The 16167-nt window shown below is 38.6% G+C and overlaps 1 protein-coding gene across 2 annotated transcripts in view; it reads right to left on the bottom strand.

Moving 5' to 3' along the window:
* SRFBP1 (serum response factor binding protein 1) overlaps nt 1-10349 on the bottom strand; it is a 102225-nt gene extending 91876 nt beyond the window's left edge. Inside the window, exon 1 of one of the 2 annotated variants that reach the window (XM_027875127.1) lies at nt 10199-10349. In XM_027875127.1, coding sequence (XP_027730928.1) covers nt 10199-10306 — 108 coding nt within the window. In that variant the 5' untranslated portion in view covers nt 10307-10349. The remainder of the gene's footprint in view (nt 1-10198) is intronic. The other variant, XM_027875128.1, reaches the window with a different exon arrangement.
* Between the last annotated feature and the right edge of the window lie 5818 nt (nt 10350-16167).

The raw sequence follows: 16167 nt of genomic DNA, 5'->3' as shown, positions 1-16167 counted from the left end.
TTACATCTGAAAATCTAGCTTAATGGAAACTCAAAAAGGATTTCTATCCTTCATTTTAATCCTGTACTTCAAGAAGCCTATCTGCTAAATCCTCTGACAAATCAAATTTAACGAAAATAAATAGATGAACTCTTCCCTCATGTGCCTAAGGAATTAAGTTTTTGATGCAAGGGCCACCATTTGTTAGGTTATTACCTCCATAAATATTTCTATGATTTCCTCAGTTCCTGGAGTATTCTCTTCCCTCAATTTCTCTCAGGGCATATAGTATATTTATTTGCCTAGGAGAATGCCTTCCTTGGGGTCAGAAACTATTTTGTTTTTTGTCTTTGTACCACAGGTGGTGGTTTTCCATTCACAATAAGGTGTTTACTGAATTAATTACTAAAGTGTGAAAGACTAGAAATCTCACAAGACCTTATCTTCTCCCAGCTAAAAAGGAGCCAGTCAGTTCTGAGTAAAAATACATTAATGCAAACTGAAAATAACTATGAGGACATTACCATATGTTAAAACTAACTTCTACTGTCTTTAAAATTTTTAAAGGAAAAAAAGGTAAATCCATATTAAAATGTAAGTAAAAGAGGAAGAACATGTGCCTTTGCTAGAGCCAGAGAGCCGCTCAATGCAGATGGCAGGGTAAATGTCTTTAGGAGGAAGGAGTAACAAGAAGCCTAACTTTAAGGCAAAAGCTCTACTAATTGGAATAGTTCCTTAGGCACAGCAAAAGACACTGAAGGAAAAGAGAAGAAAAGGACAGAGGGAATTTTCTGCTTGGTAAAAGGAATCTCAAATTAGCAATGTCTGAGAATGAACTGACAACACATTATCACTGAGATACTAGCTAGAATAACTGGAAAAAGCACTTTATTTAAAGGTTTTCCATGCCTAAAAAGGGAAAGCAGACTAAAGCCCAAACTTTCATAGCTGAGATGCCCTAAAAATCAGAACACAAAATAAGTTAAAGGCAACTATTTATTTATTTATTTGGTGATGTAATTGGGGTTAAGTGACTTGCCCAGAATCACAGATCTAGTGAATGTTATGTGTCTGAGGCCAAATTTAAACTCAAGTCCTTCTGACTCCAGGGCCAGTGCTCTTACCCACTGCACCACCTAGCTACACCCAGGCAACAATTTATTAAATGCCTACCATGTGTCAGGCACCATGCTAAGCATTGTCTTAATATGGAAGACAACTATATATATCTATATAGATTATATATAGATATAGATCTATATATTTATGATAAAATAGAGATAATCAACAGAGAGAAGGCATTAGAATTAAGGGGGATTGGGAAGTTTCTTGCAAGAAGTACTAATTTAGCTAAGATTTAAAGGAATCCTGGGAAACTAGGAAGCAGGAAAAATAAGGGAAAGAGTACCAGGCATGGGTGACAAGTGAAATTGACTAGAGTCAGGAGATGGAATGAATGTTTTACTGCAAGCAAGAGTAAGGAGGCTAGTACCACTGGAAACACATAGGGGAAAGAGATGTAAGGAGTTAAGTAGAATGGAATGGTAGGAAGAAACTAGGTTATGGAAAGGTTTAAAATAAACAAACATCAAAAAAAACAAAACAAAACAAACAAAAAAACAAGGAAATGGGAATATTTGACCTGCCAAAGTTAAGATTTGATGGATACCAGGCATGATAACTGTGTTCAGGTATTTGAAGAATTATTATGTAGGGCCTAAGGGCAGAACACGATGAGAGATATCCAAAAATAAAATGCTGCCAGTCCCCCAAATGCTTTTACCTATTCTTTTTCTTTGGAATAAGAGCTATCCATCCAGAGCCACAGTCAAATCCATGCTATCAAGTCTCAAATTATAAGGTCAAATTCGCATCTTCTTCCTTCTTCTACCCATTCAACCTTAGGTCTTCCAGTTCCTGTGGTTTGCTGCCTAAACTTTAGGTATTTGTGCCATGGGTTTTACTACAGGCTCTTTTTGTGGATTTTGTTTCCTCTGAATTTATGGGCATCTTGGCTGCTATTCAGCTCATTCTGCTCAAGTCCCTTTTCTTCTGCTCCTTCTCCCATAGAAGCTGAAAGCAGAAATTTAGCTTAGCTTACTTCTATAAACTAGTAACAATTATGTATCTCTTAAATCACATAGTGTTATTTTCTCCTCTATATTGTTTTATTCTTATGGTAATTAATCTAAGGCTGTGTGTTCCAAACTCCAGGCATCATATCACAAACCCAAAAATAGGGAAGCGTACCTTTTGTAACCCAAATGTTTTGCATATATCCCTATTATTATTCTTCAAATGTACTGTACATATATCCAGTATGACCAAAAAAAATATAAATTTATCTAAAATAAAAACTGCACTTAAGATAAATTTGTCATTATGAATTTTCTTAATCAAAGGATACTAATAATACAACTACTACCCTATTGTGGTGGAAGGAGTAGAAGTTCATAAAAATGATGTTACCAAAGGGGTACTAAAAAAGTTTGGAACCACTGGTGTCAAGACCATGAACAGTTCAAGTTTCTGAAATAAGACTAAAATAGGGAAGAAAGTAGGGGGGGAAATAGTAAAAGATTTAAGATTAAGTGTGATTCTAATAATAAGTTTTCAAAATTTTGGACATTTAATTTATACAGTGACAGAAGAATGTTATTAGTTCATTCATTCAACCACAATTTATTAAGTGCCTCCTGTGTGCAAAGTCTTGTGTGTATCCAATAACTATTTAAATGTTAGCTGGTAACTTTAAGCATTCTTAGTTAAGTATTATACTCATATTTCTTAAGAGAAACAAGTGAAATCATACCTGGAGGAATAAAAGATAAAATAATTACCTAAGGCACAACAGTTGGTGAATGTGTGCTGCCACCTACCGGAAATTTTAAAAATGTAATTCCAAAGTAACTAGTTTTCCAAAATAATACTCACTACTTCAGAAAAAACATTAAAGTCCCAGGTAGAAAACTTGCCCAATGATGATCATGGGAATGTTATAACCTATAAGCACCTACAGTTACTTAAACAAGCATCTATTAATGTGCTAGGTTTATATAATCACAATTACAATACCATTTTATCTTAGACTATATGGAATAAGTCACTTCATTTTCCTCTTCACTTTCTCCTAGGAAACAAAGAGGATTTAAGATGTCCCAATGTAACAAATTGCAAATAACAATAAAGATATTAGCCTCATGGGTAGTTTGTAACGTTTATGGATTTAAAGTATTTCTTTTAGTTACTCCTCTTGCTTGGCCCTTCAAATCACTGCTGTTCAAAAGAGGAGGGATAGAAAAAAAATAGTTATTTTCCTATTAATTCCCCCATGTCATCGTTAGCACCTATTCCTATTACTACTTACTATTCTCTAAATTGAAGGTTCTTATGCTTGGCTGTGTGAACTTTTAAAAATATACCTTAATAACTATTTCAATAGAATTCGTTTTCTTCATAATCTTATGTATTTTACTTTATGCACTTAAAAGCATTACTCTGGGGGGCAGCTAGGTGGCACAATGGATAGAGCACTGGCCCTGAATTCAAATGCGGCCTCAGACCAAACACTTGACACTTACTAGCTGTGTGACCCTGGGCAAGTCACTTAACCCCAATTGCCTAAAAAGAAAAAAAAGCTGCAAAAAAAAAAAAAAAGCATTACTCTGAAAAGGTTTCCATAGGCTTCCCCAGATTGCCAAAGTGTGTGCCATCACAATCACAATCTCACACACACACACACACACACACACACACACACACACATATTCAAGAACTGTTTCTCTTAACAGAATGAAGATACAAGAGTTACAACCATGGGAGAAATATAAAGATTAAATATGACAAGTTCTCTGCCTATGTGCAGCTTGAACTCTATTAGTGGAATAGAACACTTGAATGAAAAATTAAAATAAAATTCAGAACTGCATAATATATAAGAGGTACAAACATTAAAAGTTTATTTCCAGATGGGGAAGGTTACTGGGAAAGGCACTCAAACTGGATCTTGAAAAATGAGTTTTTTAAAAAAATGTTTGTAGGTGTGGGTTAAATGGGGACTTCCAAGTACTGGGAAGGGCTTGAGCAAAGGCTCAGAGGCATGAAATCAAAGAGGCATAAATAAGTAGTCAGTTTTGGCTAAAGCACAGATTATAAGGAGGGAAATAGTAACGTGAGATAAGGCTGAAAGGATATGGTGGTTCAAAATTGTGAAGAATCTTGAATGTCTGGCTAAACATAAAATTTGCCCTGCTTGAGTGCTATTCAAGTATTTGAAGACAAGTATCAGAACTCTACTTTCGCTTTCCCAGCATAAATATCAAAAGTTCCTTCAACCAGTCTTCCTTCGGTATAATCTGGAGACCCTTTACCAATCCATACCGTCTTCTTCTACAAATACTCCAGCCTTATTGGTGTCCTTCACAAAATGTGACAACCAGAACTGAATACAAAACAACTCCAATGCAACAGTAAATTTTTTAAAAATCTAAATAGAGTATAACAAAAAATTTAACAATTAATAATAATTTTACTTGAATTCTTACAACATAAGAACATTTTTGGAAGATAATTTAGATGACTAAGGTCTTCTTCAGAAGCTACACAAGGGAATAAAAAGTTGATAACCTTTTTCTTTTACTCTTTATTTCCCTGAAGTAAACAAGGGGCACTCAAAAGCATTCCACTTAATCAGAGTTGTAATCAAAGTTGGGGTTATTTATTTACAAGCCAGGCACTGTACCATATACATTGTTGAAAACTGACAGACAAGTTAAAAAGATGCAGAGGGCAATGTTTTTTGTCTGTTTTTTTAATATGATACTCCCTCTCCTCTCCTCCAAACAACAACAAAAAGACAACTACCAAAAATTAAAACCTAGGAAACTGTTCTAGGCAAATAAAAGAGCAACATGAAAGTTGTGATGTTGATCTTGAGGTTAAACAAACAAAATTTATAGGCTGCTTACATGTGTGAACATGGGCTCTGTAATGCTTGTATTAACCAATTAAGTAATGCAAGAGCTTCCCTTTTTCACAGAGGAACCAGACAATGAAATAGCACAACAACTAGCCAATCAGGGGGGTTTCTAACGCCTAGGGTTGCTCGACATACCAACATTCCTTCTCAGTGACTGAGAGTAAACCCAGCTAGACATGCAGAATCAGCAACTCTGAAGCCAATTAAGCTCATAGTGGTTTTGAAGCAGACCCTGAGATTTTTGGTGGTTTATGGACCTTTAAGAGACATCCTTATCTTCAGAGACTCCCCTAGCAGTTGGTCATGGGGCTCTCGAACACATCCTGTTTTATGGTTTTTGGAGACATCTCGAACTGCCAAGCCTGCTTATCAGCAGGAATGCCTTCTGATTTGTGTATTAAAGGGCCACAGCTCTGACACCTGGAATTCCTCACTCCTCCAATTTCCTGGATCTCCCCTCCCCTAGGGAACGAGGCCTCATTCCTTTCTAAGACCTGCCCAATTCCCGGCCTTCCTTTGTTTAAAAGGTATAAATATCTCACCCTTTTCAACTGGGATTTGAACAGATGTACACTCTGTCTCACTGTTCAAGCTTACAAGCTCTATCTTAGGCAATAAATGCAATTATAATCTTTGTAAACTGTGATTGGACTCTGGCTCATTCTAGGTCCCCCTTTTTGGACCTGGAATTTCTTCTGTTTTAACAGTTCAAAGGAGTTTTAAATTTAATATATGAATAGGAACCTCAATACCCCCCCTACTTTTTTTTAAACTAAAACTAGTCTTCATTTCATGATCTTGTAGAAACACCAGCAGCCCAGAAATCATCACAAATGGAAAAAAGACTATGTTAAGTGAAATAATTGTTATTTCAGTTTCATTTTTTCAGTTCCTTTTTCTGTTCCTACACTTATCATTAACATCTTCACTTAGGATAAACTACAATATGCCCAAAGGAAATTTTTATATTTATTAGTTGGCAAAAGCATGCATCATAACAGGTAAAAGCAACTTAGGATTTACAGCGTTTACGGTAACAAAGCACAATATCTATTACCTTTGTGAGGTAAATCATGAAATTTTGGCACTGGACCTTTCCTTGGGGAACATCTAGTCCCCTTATCTTACAAATGAGAAAACTGAGGCTCAGAAACATTAAATTATGTGCTCAAGGATGAACTGTTTTTTCTAAGGTCAAGATTTATGTAGCAGAGCCCCAAGCTCAAGTCCAAATATTCTGTGGCTCAATGAAGTTAGGTTTACACTAAACTCCTACCTTGAGCAAAGAAAGGCATCAAGTCCTAATGGAAAAGGTTTCACTATCAGAATTCAAAATCAGTGTGGGGTCATTAATAATTGCATAATTACATAATCCCTACTTCACGGAAGCATGCATAATAACCACAGGTGGCATTTTACCTCTCTGAGTCTCTGTATCTTCTCTTGTAACCAAGACGTAATAAGAATTGCACTACTTATAAGGTTAACAGGAAAGTGTTTCGAAAGCCTCATATGCGAGTTATGGATATGTTTTTAATTTTCTGGTAAGGAATTTGGTGAAGAGAAGACTACATCTATAAGTTAGGATTTTGAGAAACTATATGCAGATTTTCATGATCCCTGCTTTTCATTTCTCTAAATACAATAATATAACATTTATTCACAAGTCAGATTTCTAATTATAGCTGGCATTTATATAGCATTTTAAAGCTATTTATATAGCATTTTAAAGCTCACACAACACTTTATATGTTATCTTATATCCTCAAAACAATCCTGAGGTAAATACTATTTTTATCCTCATTTAAAGATGAGGAAACTGAGGCTGATAGAGGTTAAATCACTTGCCCAAGGTCACACAATTAATGTCTACGTCAAGATCTGAAGTCCATTCTTCCTGACTCCAAGTTCAACATTATCCACTGTACCACCTAGCTGCCCTATCCCCAACAGTGCTGAATGAATAAATTTGGAAATAAACAAAAATGGCACAACTTCAGAGTAGTGGCCAATAATAAAAATCAATTGCCTTGTATTTGTTTTGCATGTATTTATTACTGTAGATAATGTCTCCAATATCCCCACTCCAACCCCCCCCATTTCTCCTTGAAGTAGGGATTTTTTATTTTTTGTCTTTTTATCCTCAGCACTTATCACAATGCCTGGCTAATTTAGTGAACCCTTAAGAAATGATTATTTTGTGTTGATCAGAATATGGCCCTGTGCCTCATTTTTTCCACACACAAATTGAAGGGGATAGACTAAACAACCTCTAGGCCCTTTCCCAGTTCTAATGTTCTATGATCTAAACTACAATGACTTTCAGAGGGAGAGTTCCAGGAAAAAATAATGAATTCAAAGTAAAAGACTAGTCTAGTATAGGTCCCAGGTCTGTTACTACCTTGCGTGATCTTGGATAAGCCACTGATGTTCTCTGGGTCTCTATTTTTTCATCACAAAAATGGATTAAGTAAGTCTACAGGCCCTTCCAACTAGAAATATATATTCTAATGTTTATGTTTTATCTCCCCAATTAGAGTATAAATTCCCTTAGAACAGGGATCATGTCTCATATATTTCAAAGTGAACCTAGAAGAATGAACAAAATTAATTTAAGTAGAAGTTTTGGGAAAGGTATTCCTAGTAGATAAAATAGCACCAGTAAAAGGTTACAGAAATGAGTCGACTGTGTAAGAGATACAATGAGGGATCTATTTGAATATAACAGGTAGTATAGTGCAGAAAATCAACCAAATAATGAACACTTATTAAGTGTCTCTATGAGCCAGGCATTGTGCTAAACACAGAGGATACAAAAAAAGACAAAATACAGTCACTGTCCTCAAGGAGCTTACAATCTAAAGGAGGAGTGTCAGGAAGTGACTGACAGAGGAAAGGCGTTAGAACCAAGAGAGGTTGGGGAATGCTTCCTGCAAAAGATGGGATTTCAGCTGGGACTTAAAGGAAGCCAGGGACATCAGTAGTGAGAGGAGAAGAGGGAAAGTGTTTCATGCAATGACAGCCAAAGAAAATGCCAGTGCCTAGAGGTGGAGTGTCTTGTTAATGGAACAGCCAGGAGGTCAGTGTCACTGGACTGAAGAACAGGTGTCAGGAAGTAAGATGTAAGAAGACTGGAAAGTAGGAAAGGCTAGGTTAGGAAGAGTCTGAATGCTAAACAGATCATTTTGTATTTGATCCTGGAGGCAACTGACACCCACAGGAGTTTACTGAGTGACATGGTTGGACCTGCCCTTTAGGAAAATCACTTTAGTGGCTGAATGGAGGATGGATTGTAGTGGGAAGAAACTCGAGACATATAGATCCATCAGTAGGCTATTACAATAGTCCAGGTGTGAGGTGATGGATGGCCTGAACTAGAGAGGTGGCAGTGTCAGAGAAAGAGAGGTTACAAAGGTGAAATTGATAGGCCTTGGCACCAGATTAGACATGGGGGGAGGGAAGGGACAGAGCAGAGATAGTGAGGAGTACCAGATGACTCCTAGATTGTGAGCATGAGTGACTGGTAGGATGCTGTTGCCCTCTACAGTAATGGGGGGCTTGGGGTTTACAATGAAAAATGAATTCAGTTTTGGACATGTTGAGTTTAAGGTGTCCTCTGGACATCCAGTTCAAGTTGTCTGAAAGGCAAATGGAAATGGGAGGTTGGAGGTCAGCAGAGAATTTGGGGCTGTATAAGTAGACTTGAGAATCATTAGCAAAGAAATTGTAATTAAATCCATGGGAGCTGATGAGATCACCAAATGAATAAGTATAGAGAGAGAGGAGAACGGGCTGGACATCATCCTGAGGGTCACCGATGGGTAGGGGGAAAGCTGGAAAGGTAGAATGAAGAGCTCTTATAGAGGGCATTAAAGAGAGTTTTGCAATAGGTCACTGTACATTCTTGAAGAGGGGGAAACAGCATGATGGTAAATAGTGTTGAGAGAATGTCTGGCAAAGGGAACAAGTATTACTGATATGTCTTCTTTTCTCATTTCACCAAGTCTCAGTTTCCTCATCTGTTAAATGAGGGGGTTGGGCTAGATGGCTTTAAAGGTCACTTCCAGCTCTAGATCTATGATCGTATGATAATAAATCCCTTGGCAGACCCTGATGTTTTACCAGGCTAAACAAATGAAAACACCATGTCTATTTTGTATTGCCATACATTTATGGTGTTAAAAATGACATACTCAATAGGTTTGCCTTTTTTAGTTTAAATGTTTCTCTCCCCCTCATCCCTAAAGAATGAAAAACTTTTTTTTTTCATTATTAGCAAGAAATATGCATCGAGGGAGAAGTTATCACCAGTGTCAAATTATTTCCCTATGCCAGAAGTGACACATAAAGTATTACATTAAAAAATCCTGTTCGATAACCTATATCATGTTAATATTTATATCCTTTAGACCCTAGGGGAGAGGCAGTAAGGCATAGAAGATTGGGAGAGCAGAGCAAGCCTCTGCCACGTAATGGCTTCATGACCTTGGACAAGTCGCTTCAGATAACTCTCCAAGACTTAAAGTTTCCCCACAGGGAGACCCCTGTAAAAATAAGAGATCGTAGTAATTTTGAAGACGGCGATTTCAGTTGAATGTGAAGTCGAATCCTGATTTTAAAGGGTTTAGAATCGAGAGAGAAGAGGAGTCACCTAGTGTGGATGACTTTCTCGAGGGGTTTTGCATGATCAGATAGCTCCAGCATGCAGAGTGCTGTACTAGGGTGCCGACGGAAACAGAAAGTTAGGGGAGACGCGGTTCATAGTCTCCGGGGTTCATACTTTAAGGGTGGTGGACAATTACACCTCACCTGGGCCAGGTGCCATTCATTTCTTTCCCCATCGGTCTCCAGGTCACTCCGGCCCCTTCTTCCTCCTGCGTTCAGGCAGTCACCTCTTTCCCGGTTCCGTCACCAGGAACCGGGCACTCCCAGGACCAAGGACGGCCCCCAGCGCCCCCTCCCCATCACGGCCCCGAGACTGGGGACACCCCGCAAACCCCCCCGCATCCGGGAGAAGAGAGAACGCGCCGGCCGCTCCCGCTCGGAAGAGCCTAGACCTAGAAGAGACCTCGGAGGTCATCTGGTCCGGCGCCCTCATTTTACATAAAAGGAAACTGAGGAACCTCACCTCCGGCACAGACCCTGGGCCCCCAGCGCACCGCAAGGGTCCCCGGAGAAAGGAGGCTGTTCCGGCCAGCTCTTCGTCCACCACGCAGTGAACGCGGACCCCTCGGCACTCACCTCGTTATTGAGGTTTAGGATCCCCGTCTGAGCCATAGCGAAGCCCCCAAAGCCGGGCGCAGCCACCGCTGAGGACGATGGCGCGGAGTCCGATGTTCCCGCTGACATGCCGCCTCACCGGCACGGCCCCGGCACGCTCCCTGGGAAAACCCACCGAGACACCAGCACGCATGCGCAGCGGGCCCGCCTGACTACGGAAGCTCTGTAGTCCCAAGCTCAGTGATTTCCAGACCGACCTAAGCGAGCCGGTGAAAAGGGTTCCGGGAAAGACCGGAAATTAGGGGTTGTGGTGCATAACTTCCGGCGCAATGTGGTGACGTGGCTTGTTCCTCTAGTTCGTTTGGTATATTAGGTGTGCGGGATTATTATTTCAAGTTGTGTTGTATGATTTTTCCGGTTTTTTCTGTTAATTGGCTCCATTTAAATTATTTTATTGTCGAGTTGTTTCAGTCGTGTCCGACTCTTCGTGACCCTATCTTTTTCTTCGCAACGATTCTGGGGTGGTTTGCCATTTCCTTCTCCAGCTCATTTTACAGATAAGGAAACTGAGGCAAATGGGGTTAGGTGACTTGCCCAGGGTCACGCCACACCGCTAGTAAGTGTTTGAGGTCGAATTTGAGCTCGGGTCTTCCTGACTTCAGGTCGGGCGCTCAGTGGATACATTGTGCCACCTAACCGCCTTTAAGCAAAAGGCTGGAGGGTTCCTGGATGCCGAGTTTCACTTGACGAATGGAATTGGGATTTAAGGATCAGAGATTTGGGGAATAGGGCGAGATTGGATGGCGACTTGGCCGAGGTCCCCCATGTAGGGTAGCATTTTAGTTTAAATGTGTTTAAAAAAAAAAAAAAAAGGTCGCAGCTAAGACTTGCCCAGGACAGAGCAGCAGCAGCTTGTGGGGGGAAGGGGGGGGAGGAGTAAGGAGTAGGGATGGCCTGTGACTTACTAGACGTGTGACCCTGGGCAAATCACTTAACCTCCTTGTGCCTCCATCTCTTCTTCTATGGCCCCAAAACTTCCTCCTTTCCATAAATCTATAATCTACTTGGGCCTCTGGGGAGCAGGAAGGAACAGGAGTAGGAGTTAGCTTATCTGGGTTTACTACCAGGTCACCTGCCATATACATGGAACTTTTTTTTTCAAGATGTTAAGTAATTTAATTTGTCTCTTTTTATAAAGTTAACCCTGTGAAGAACTGAATTTGTCAACCAGCCTTTCTGACACTTCCCCAAATACAGTGCAGTTGTGGAATTGGTGGGAGGGGTACCAGGAGGAGAAAGTGAATTTGGAATTTTCAGTGTCATTTATAAGGTGATGATTACACTAATTTTTTGAAGTGAACAACAGTTAAAAGAGTTTCTATAACAATTATGTGGAATGATATGTACTAGAATAATCTATTTGAACCCTTAAGATTCATGTCAGTGCATTACAAATGCAGTGTGCCTTGTATATAAAGTTGATTTTACTGACCTAATCATGCACATTGAGATTTTGTAAGTAGGGGTGGTAGATTTGCAGAGCAACTCCTTCAAGTCTACAATGTCTTATCTATCACAAAGATGTGATATACTTTCTCAGCTCCCTTGTTTGTAGGAGGGCTGAATACGGGAATGCAATCTGACATTTTTTTTTTTAAATGACACTACTATCCTACATCAATCAACAAGCATTTAAGATAGGAGCTTATAACCTAGGAGGTGAATCAGATGCTAACACAGATAGCTACCTGTCATTACCTTTTCTTATTAATATGCATCCTCACTTCACTTTTGGAAGTTAATTGCATACAGGAAAGTGACCTTGACTTCAATAACATAGTGCTCCCACTAACAAATCTTTTTCTGTGATGCCTTACCTGATCATAGCCAAGTGTATTCTTTTCTACCATTCACTTGTATCTACCATTCTGAACCTAAAATATACTTCTTTGTCTTGTAGGTGTTTTTGTATAATACAAGACGTCTTCATTGCCTTCAGCTCAACTAGCATAGCTTCTGAAACAGTCTTTCTTCTCCTTCTTCCACATTGTTACCAAAACAATCTTTCTTAGGCACAGATCTGATATCACTTGTTATATTCAAAATCTTTCAATGATTTCTTATTGCATACTTTACCCTTATTTCCTGGTGATACTGACTACCCACACAATCAAGTCACCCTACCTTTCTAACCTTTTCTAAAACTACTACCAATCTTCCCTCTTTCTTTATCCAACTCCAAACTCCCTCCGCCAATACATCCAATTTGGCTCCAGTCAAATTGAATCACAGTATATCCTACATTTTCTCCCCTCTCAGCTTTTGCTTACACTATTTCCTATGCCTGAAATGTTTTCTGCCCCATCAATACCTATTGAAACTCTACTCTTCAAGATTCAGTTGTAAGAAATAATTTCCATGATAAAACTTCCTTGATCCACCCACTTGAAGATGCCTGAAAATTTTCAGTGATTGTAGCTCTCTTATGCACTTGTTATGTTCTGTTTCATATAATAGATATTTTTATGTGTTGTTCTCACTTTTAATAAGTTAGTATAACGCCAGATTGTGCCTACCGCCATTTGAGTCTGGGAGTTTCTATGATGTAAGCTGAGGCTTCATGAAAATGGAGAGCAGGACAAACTTATAGCAGAAGATGCCTCAGGCTGGCCAGATTAAAACTGTGGGTTAGAACAAGATCAAAAGAGCTCAAGGAATAATGAAAAAGAAAAGGTATAAGGTCAGACAAAAGTTTTAGATGCTAGGAAAATGCATAGTGTTTGAGTTTAACAGAAAACTGAAGAGCGTTGCCATTTTGCAAATATCCGTGCTTTTATTCCATAATGTAAGACTAGCCTTATCTTGCTTACCCTGGATGAGGAGTTTCAGCTGCACAGCCTCCTACAAATTATATTACCCTTGTGAAGAGAAGCTCTCTATAAGTGGCAATAGAGATCTTCAAGAGTTGGGGAGTCATAGGATGTGATGAGCACCAAGTGACATCGCAGAAATTGACTATAACAATAATAATAATTGACACTTTTATATATCTTATTTTTATACTTATTTTAACTTATTTTAATAGTTAATAAAGTAGTTTCTATAGATTTTTTTCATTTGGAAATGACTGATTATGGACATAACTTTAAGATTTAAGGACAAGAATAAAAGAAACAGGCTCTTTTCCCAGTGATTTTTGACATCTTTCTGGAAATATTAACAATAGTAATAAGACAAAAAGAAATTAAAGACATAAAGGTAGGCAAAGGTGACAAAACTATCAATATTTGCTGCTGATGTGTTGGTTCTAGTGAATTATAGAGAATCAGCAAAGAAATTAATTGATATACTAGATTCAGTAAATTAGTAGGATTTAAAAGCAACCCACAAAAATCAAGAACATTTCTAGATAGTAGTAGCAAAAGCCAAGAGAAGAAAACAGGAAAGTCTCATTTAAAATAGCCACAACATGTGTAAAACATTGGCAAAAAACAATGAATTTGAATAGTTTTCATAAGAATTGCCAACATACTTATGAAATTTTTTCCAAATTACTAATAAGAGAAATAAAAATCAAAAGGTCTCTGAGGTTTCACCTTGTACCTAGCAAATTGACAACGCTGGGGACAAAAAAGATGTGAATAATCAATTTGGGATGGTTGTAGAAAGACGCATTTTGGATCTGTGAATTAGGCCAATCATTCTGTGAAGCAATTTGGAATTATACTAAAAAAGAAGTGACTAAAATGTCCATGCCCTTTGACCTAGAGATTCTTTTATCAGGCATACCTTAAAGAGATCAGTGATTTAAAAAACAAACAAACTAACACAAAATGATAGGACCTTCTCATACTGCTGACCATAGTCATTGGACTGCTCCTTCCCTGAGAGGGTTTGAAGGAATGAGGAGTGGTATTGTTGGAAAGTGAATGCTTGCTTTTGGCCACAGGAAGTGAAATTGTCTGCCTAGCTCCCTGGGGAGAAGGAGAGTTGTCCCCTAGCAGTGTCCTCCAAAAGGAATAATATTTCCCATGGGGCTCCCAGGAAGACAGAGACCATGGCTGGTGGATAGGGGAACCAAGCAGGGACAAGAAAACTCTCCAGTGGTAGCAAAAGAATTGGAAATAAAGCCCATCAACTAAAAAATGGCTAAATAAATTATAATATGTGAAAGGAATAGCACAATTTTGTACATGTAATGAATGCTGGGAAGCATGAGAGAGCTTATATGAATTGATGTTTTAATATCAAGTAAGCTGAACAAACAAAACAGTATATAGAATGACTACAACAATATAAATGGAAAGAACAAATCAATTAAACCTGAATTCTATGACATTATAATGAGCAAGATTAGAGCTAAAGAAAAAGCATGAGAAGGCACCTCTGTCCTTTAGAGAGGTAAGGGCCAGTGGGTATGGAATACTACAGACATCAGATTTTTTTCAGTGTATTACTCTTTTATCTCTGGGCAGGGGGTGGGGAAGGTTAAGAGAGATACATTGGGTGATACAGATGATGTAAAAATAAAAGGTATAAAAATTTTACTTTAAGGAATTCAAGTCTGTATACCATGCAGAAAAGTCACAAAAAACAAAGGTTCAGCAAGATGCAGTATATGTCTTAGTAGAATCTTGAAAGTACAAAGAGAAAAAATAATTGGATCACCTATGAACACATTACTATTTCAAGAGAAGAGCAAGAGAGAATATCCATGGGGAGAGACTATAGCCACAACAGCTCTATGATCTGCTTTGCAGGTTTTTAGTAGCATGGGACAGCTGACACTAAGGAAAATCGTTAATTTGTATGACATGATGAGAGATAGAGAAACCTATACTCTTGCCATAGAGCCAATTCACCCCAGTGTGTTGGTTAAGAGGACAAATTACATTATCCTCCCTGAAAGAGGAAAGTGTCAGAATTATAAAAGAGGAACTAATTTCAGCTCTGCTATGAAGGAAGATTTTAGCATTATACCTAGAGCAAGCAGCTGAGTAAGTAGTAAGTGGCTTGGTCATCACTAAGACTGGGAAAACAGGAGCTAGTGTTGTTTGGAATACATTTCACTGCCTTTGCAGCAGGATGCATGGTTAAAATCAGATGATATATTTAAAGCAGAGACTGGGCTTTTAACTATTTGCCTGTAGATAACTATGCTGATTGAAATTTGTGCCTTTAAGGTGTTTAAGATTGTTTGCAGAGTGAGAGTCAGATATGGGCAAACCCCCAGGATATGTTAATAAGTCAAAAAGCATTAATGAAGTGCTGCTAGGCACTGTCCTAAGCACCAGAGAAAGGCAAAAATAGGTCCTGCCTTCAAAGAGTTCACATTCTAATGAGGGTGACAACATGCAAATAAGTATGCACATACAAGATATATACAGAGTAAATAGGAGATAGTCTCAGAGGGAAGGCACTGGCATTGAAGGTAATTGAGAAAGGCTTCTTGCCAAAGGTAGGATTTTAGCTGAGACTTAAAAGACTCCAAGGAAATCAGGAAGCAGAGACAAGGAGAAAGTATCCCAGGCATGGGGGACAACCAGTGAAAAGGTACCACGTTAAGGGATTGAGCATCCTATTTATGGAAAGCAATGAGACCAGATTCACTGGATTGTAGAAAGTATGAGGAAGAGAGTAGAGTATAAGAAGCTGGGAAAAATAAGAAGAGAATAGGTTGTAAAAGACTTTAAGTGCCAAACAGAATATTTTATATTTAGTCCTTTTAAAAGCCAAAGGATTTTATATTTTGTCCTGGAAGTAATAGAAAGACAATGGAGTTTATCAAGTACAAGAGTAAAATATTCAGACCTGCACTTTAGGAAGATCACTTTGGAAGCTGAATGGAGGATGGATTAAGTAGGGAAAGATATGAGACAGGGAGACCAACCAACAGGCTATTGCAATAGTCCAGGTCTGAGGTACTGGGGTCCTGCCCCATAGTAGTAATAGTGTCAGAGGAGAGAAGAGAGAATATACAAGAGATACTG

Source organism: Vombatus ursinus, unplaced genomic scaffold, assembly GCF_900497805.2.
Source record: "Vombatus ursinus unplaced genomic scaffold, bare-nosed wombat genome assembly UNPS02014807.1, whole genome shotgun sequence".
NCBI lineage: Eukaryota > Metazoa > Chordata > Mammalia > Diprotodontia > Vombatidae > Vombatus > Vombatus ursinus.
The sequence above is the reverse complement of the archived record's forward strand: the minus strand, read 5'-3'. Positions and strand labels throughout refer to the sequence as shown.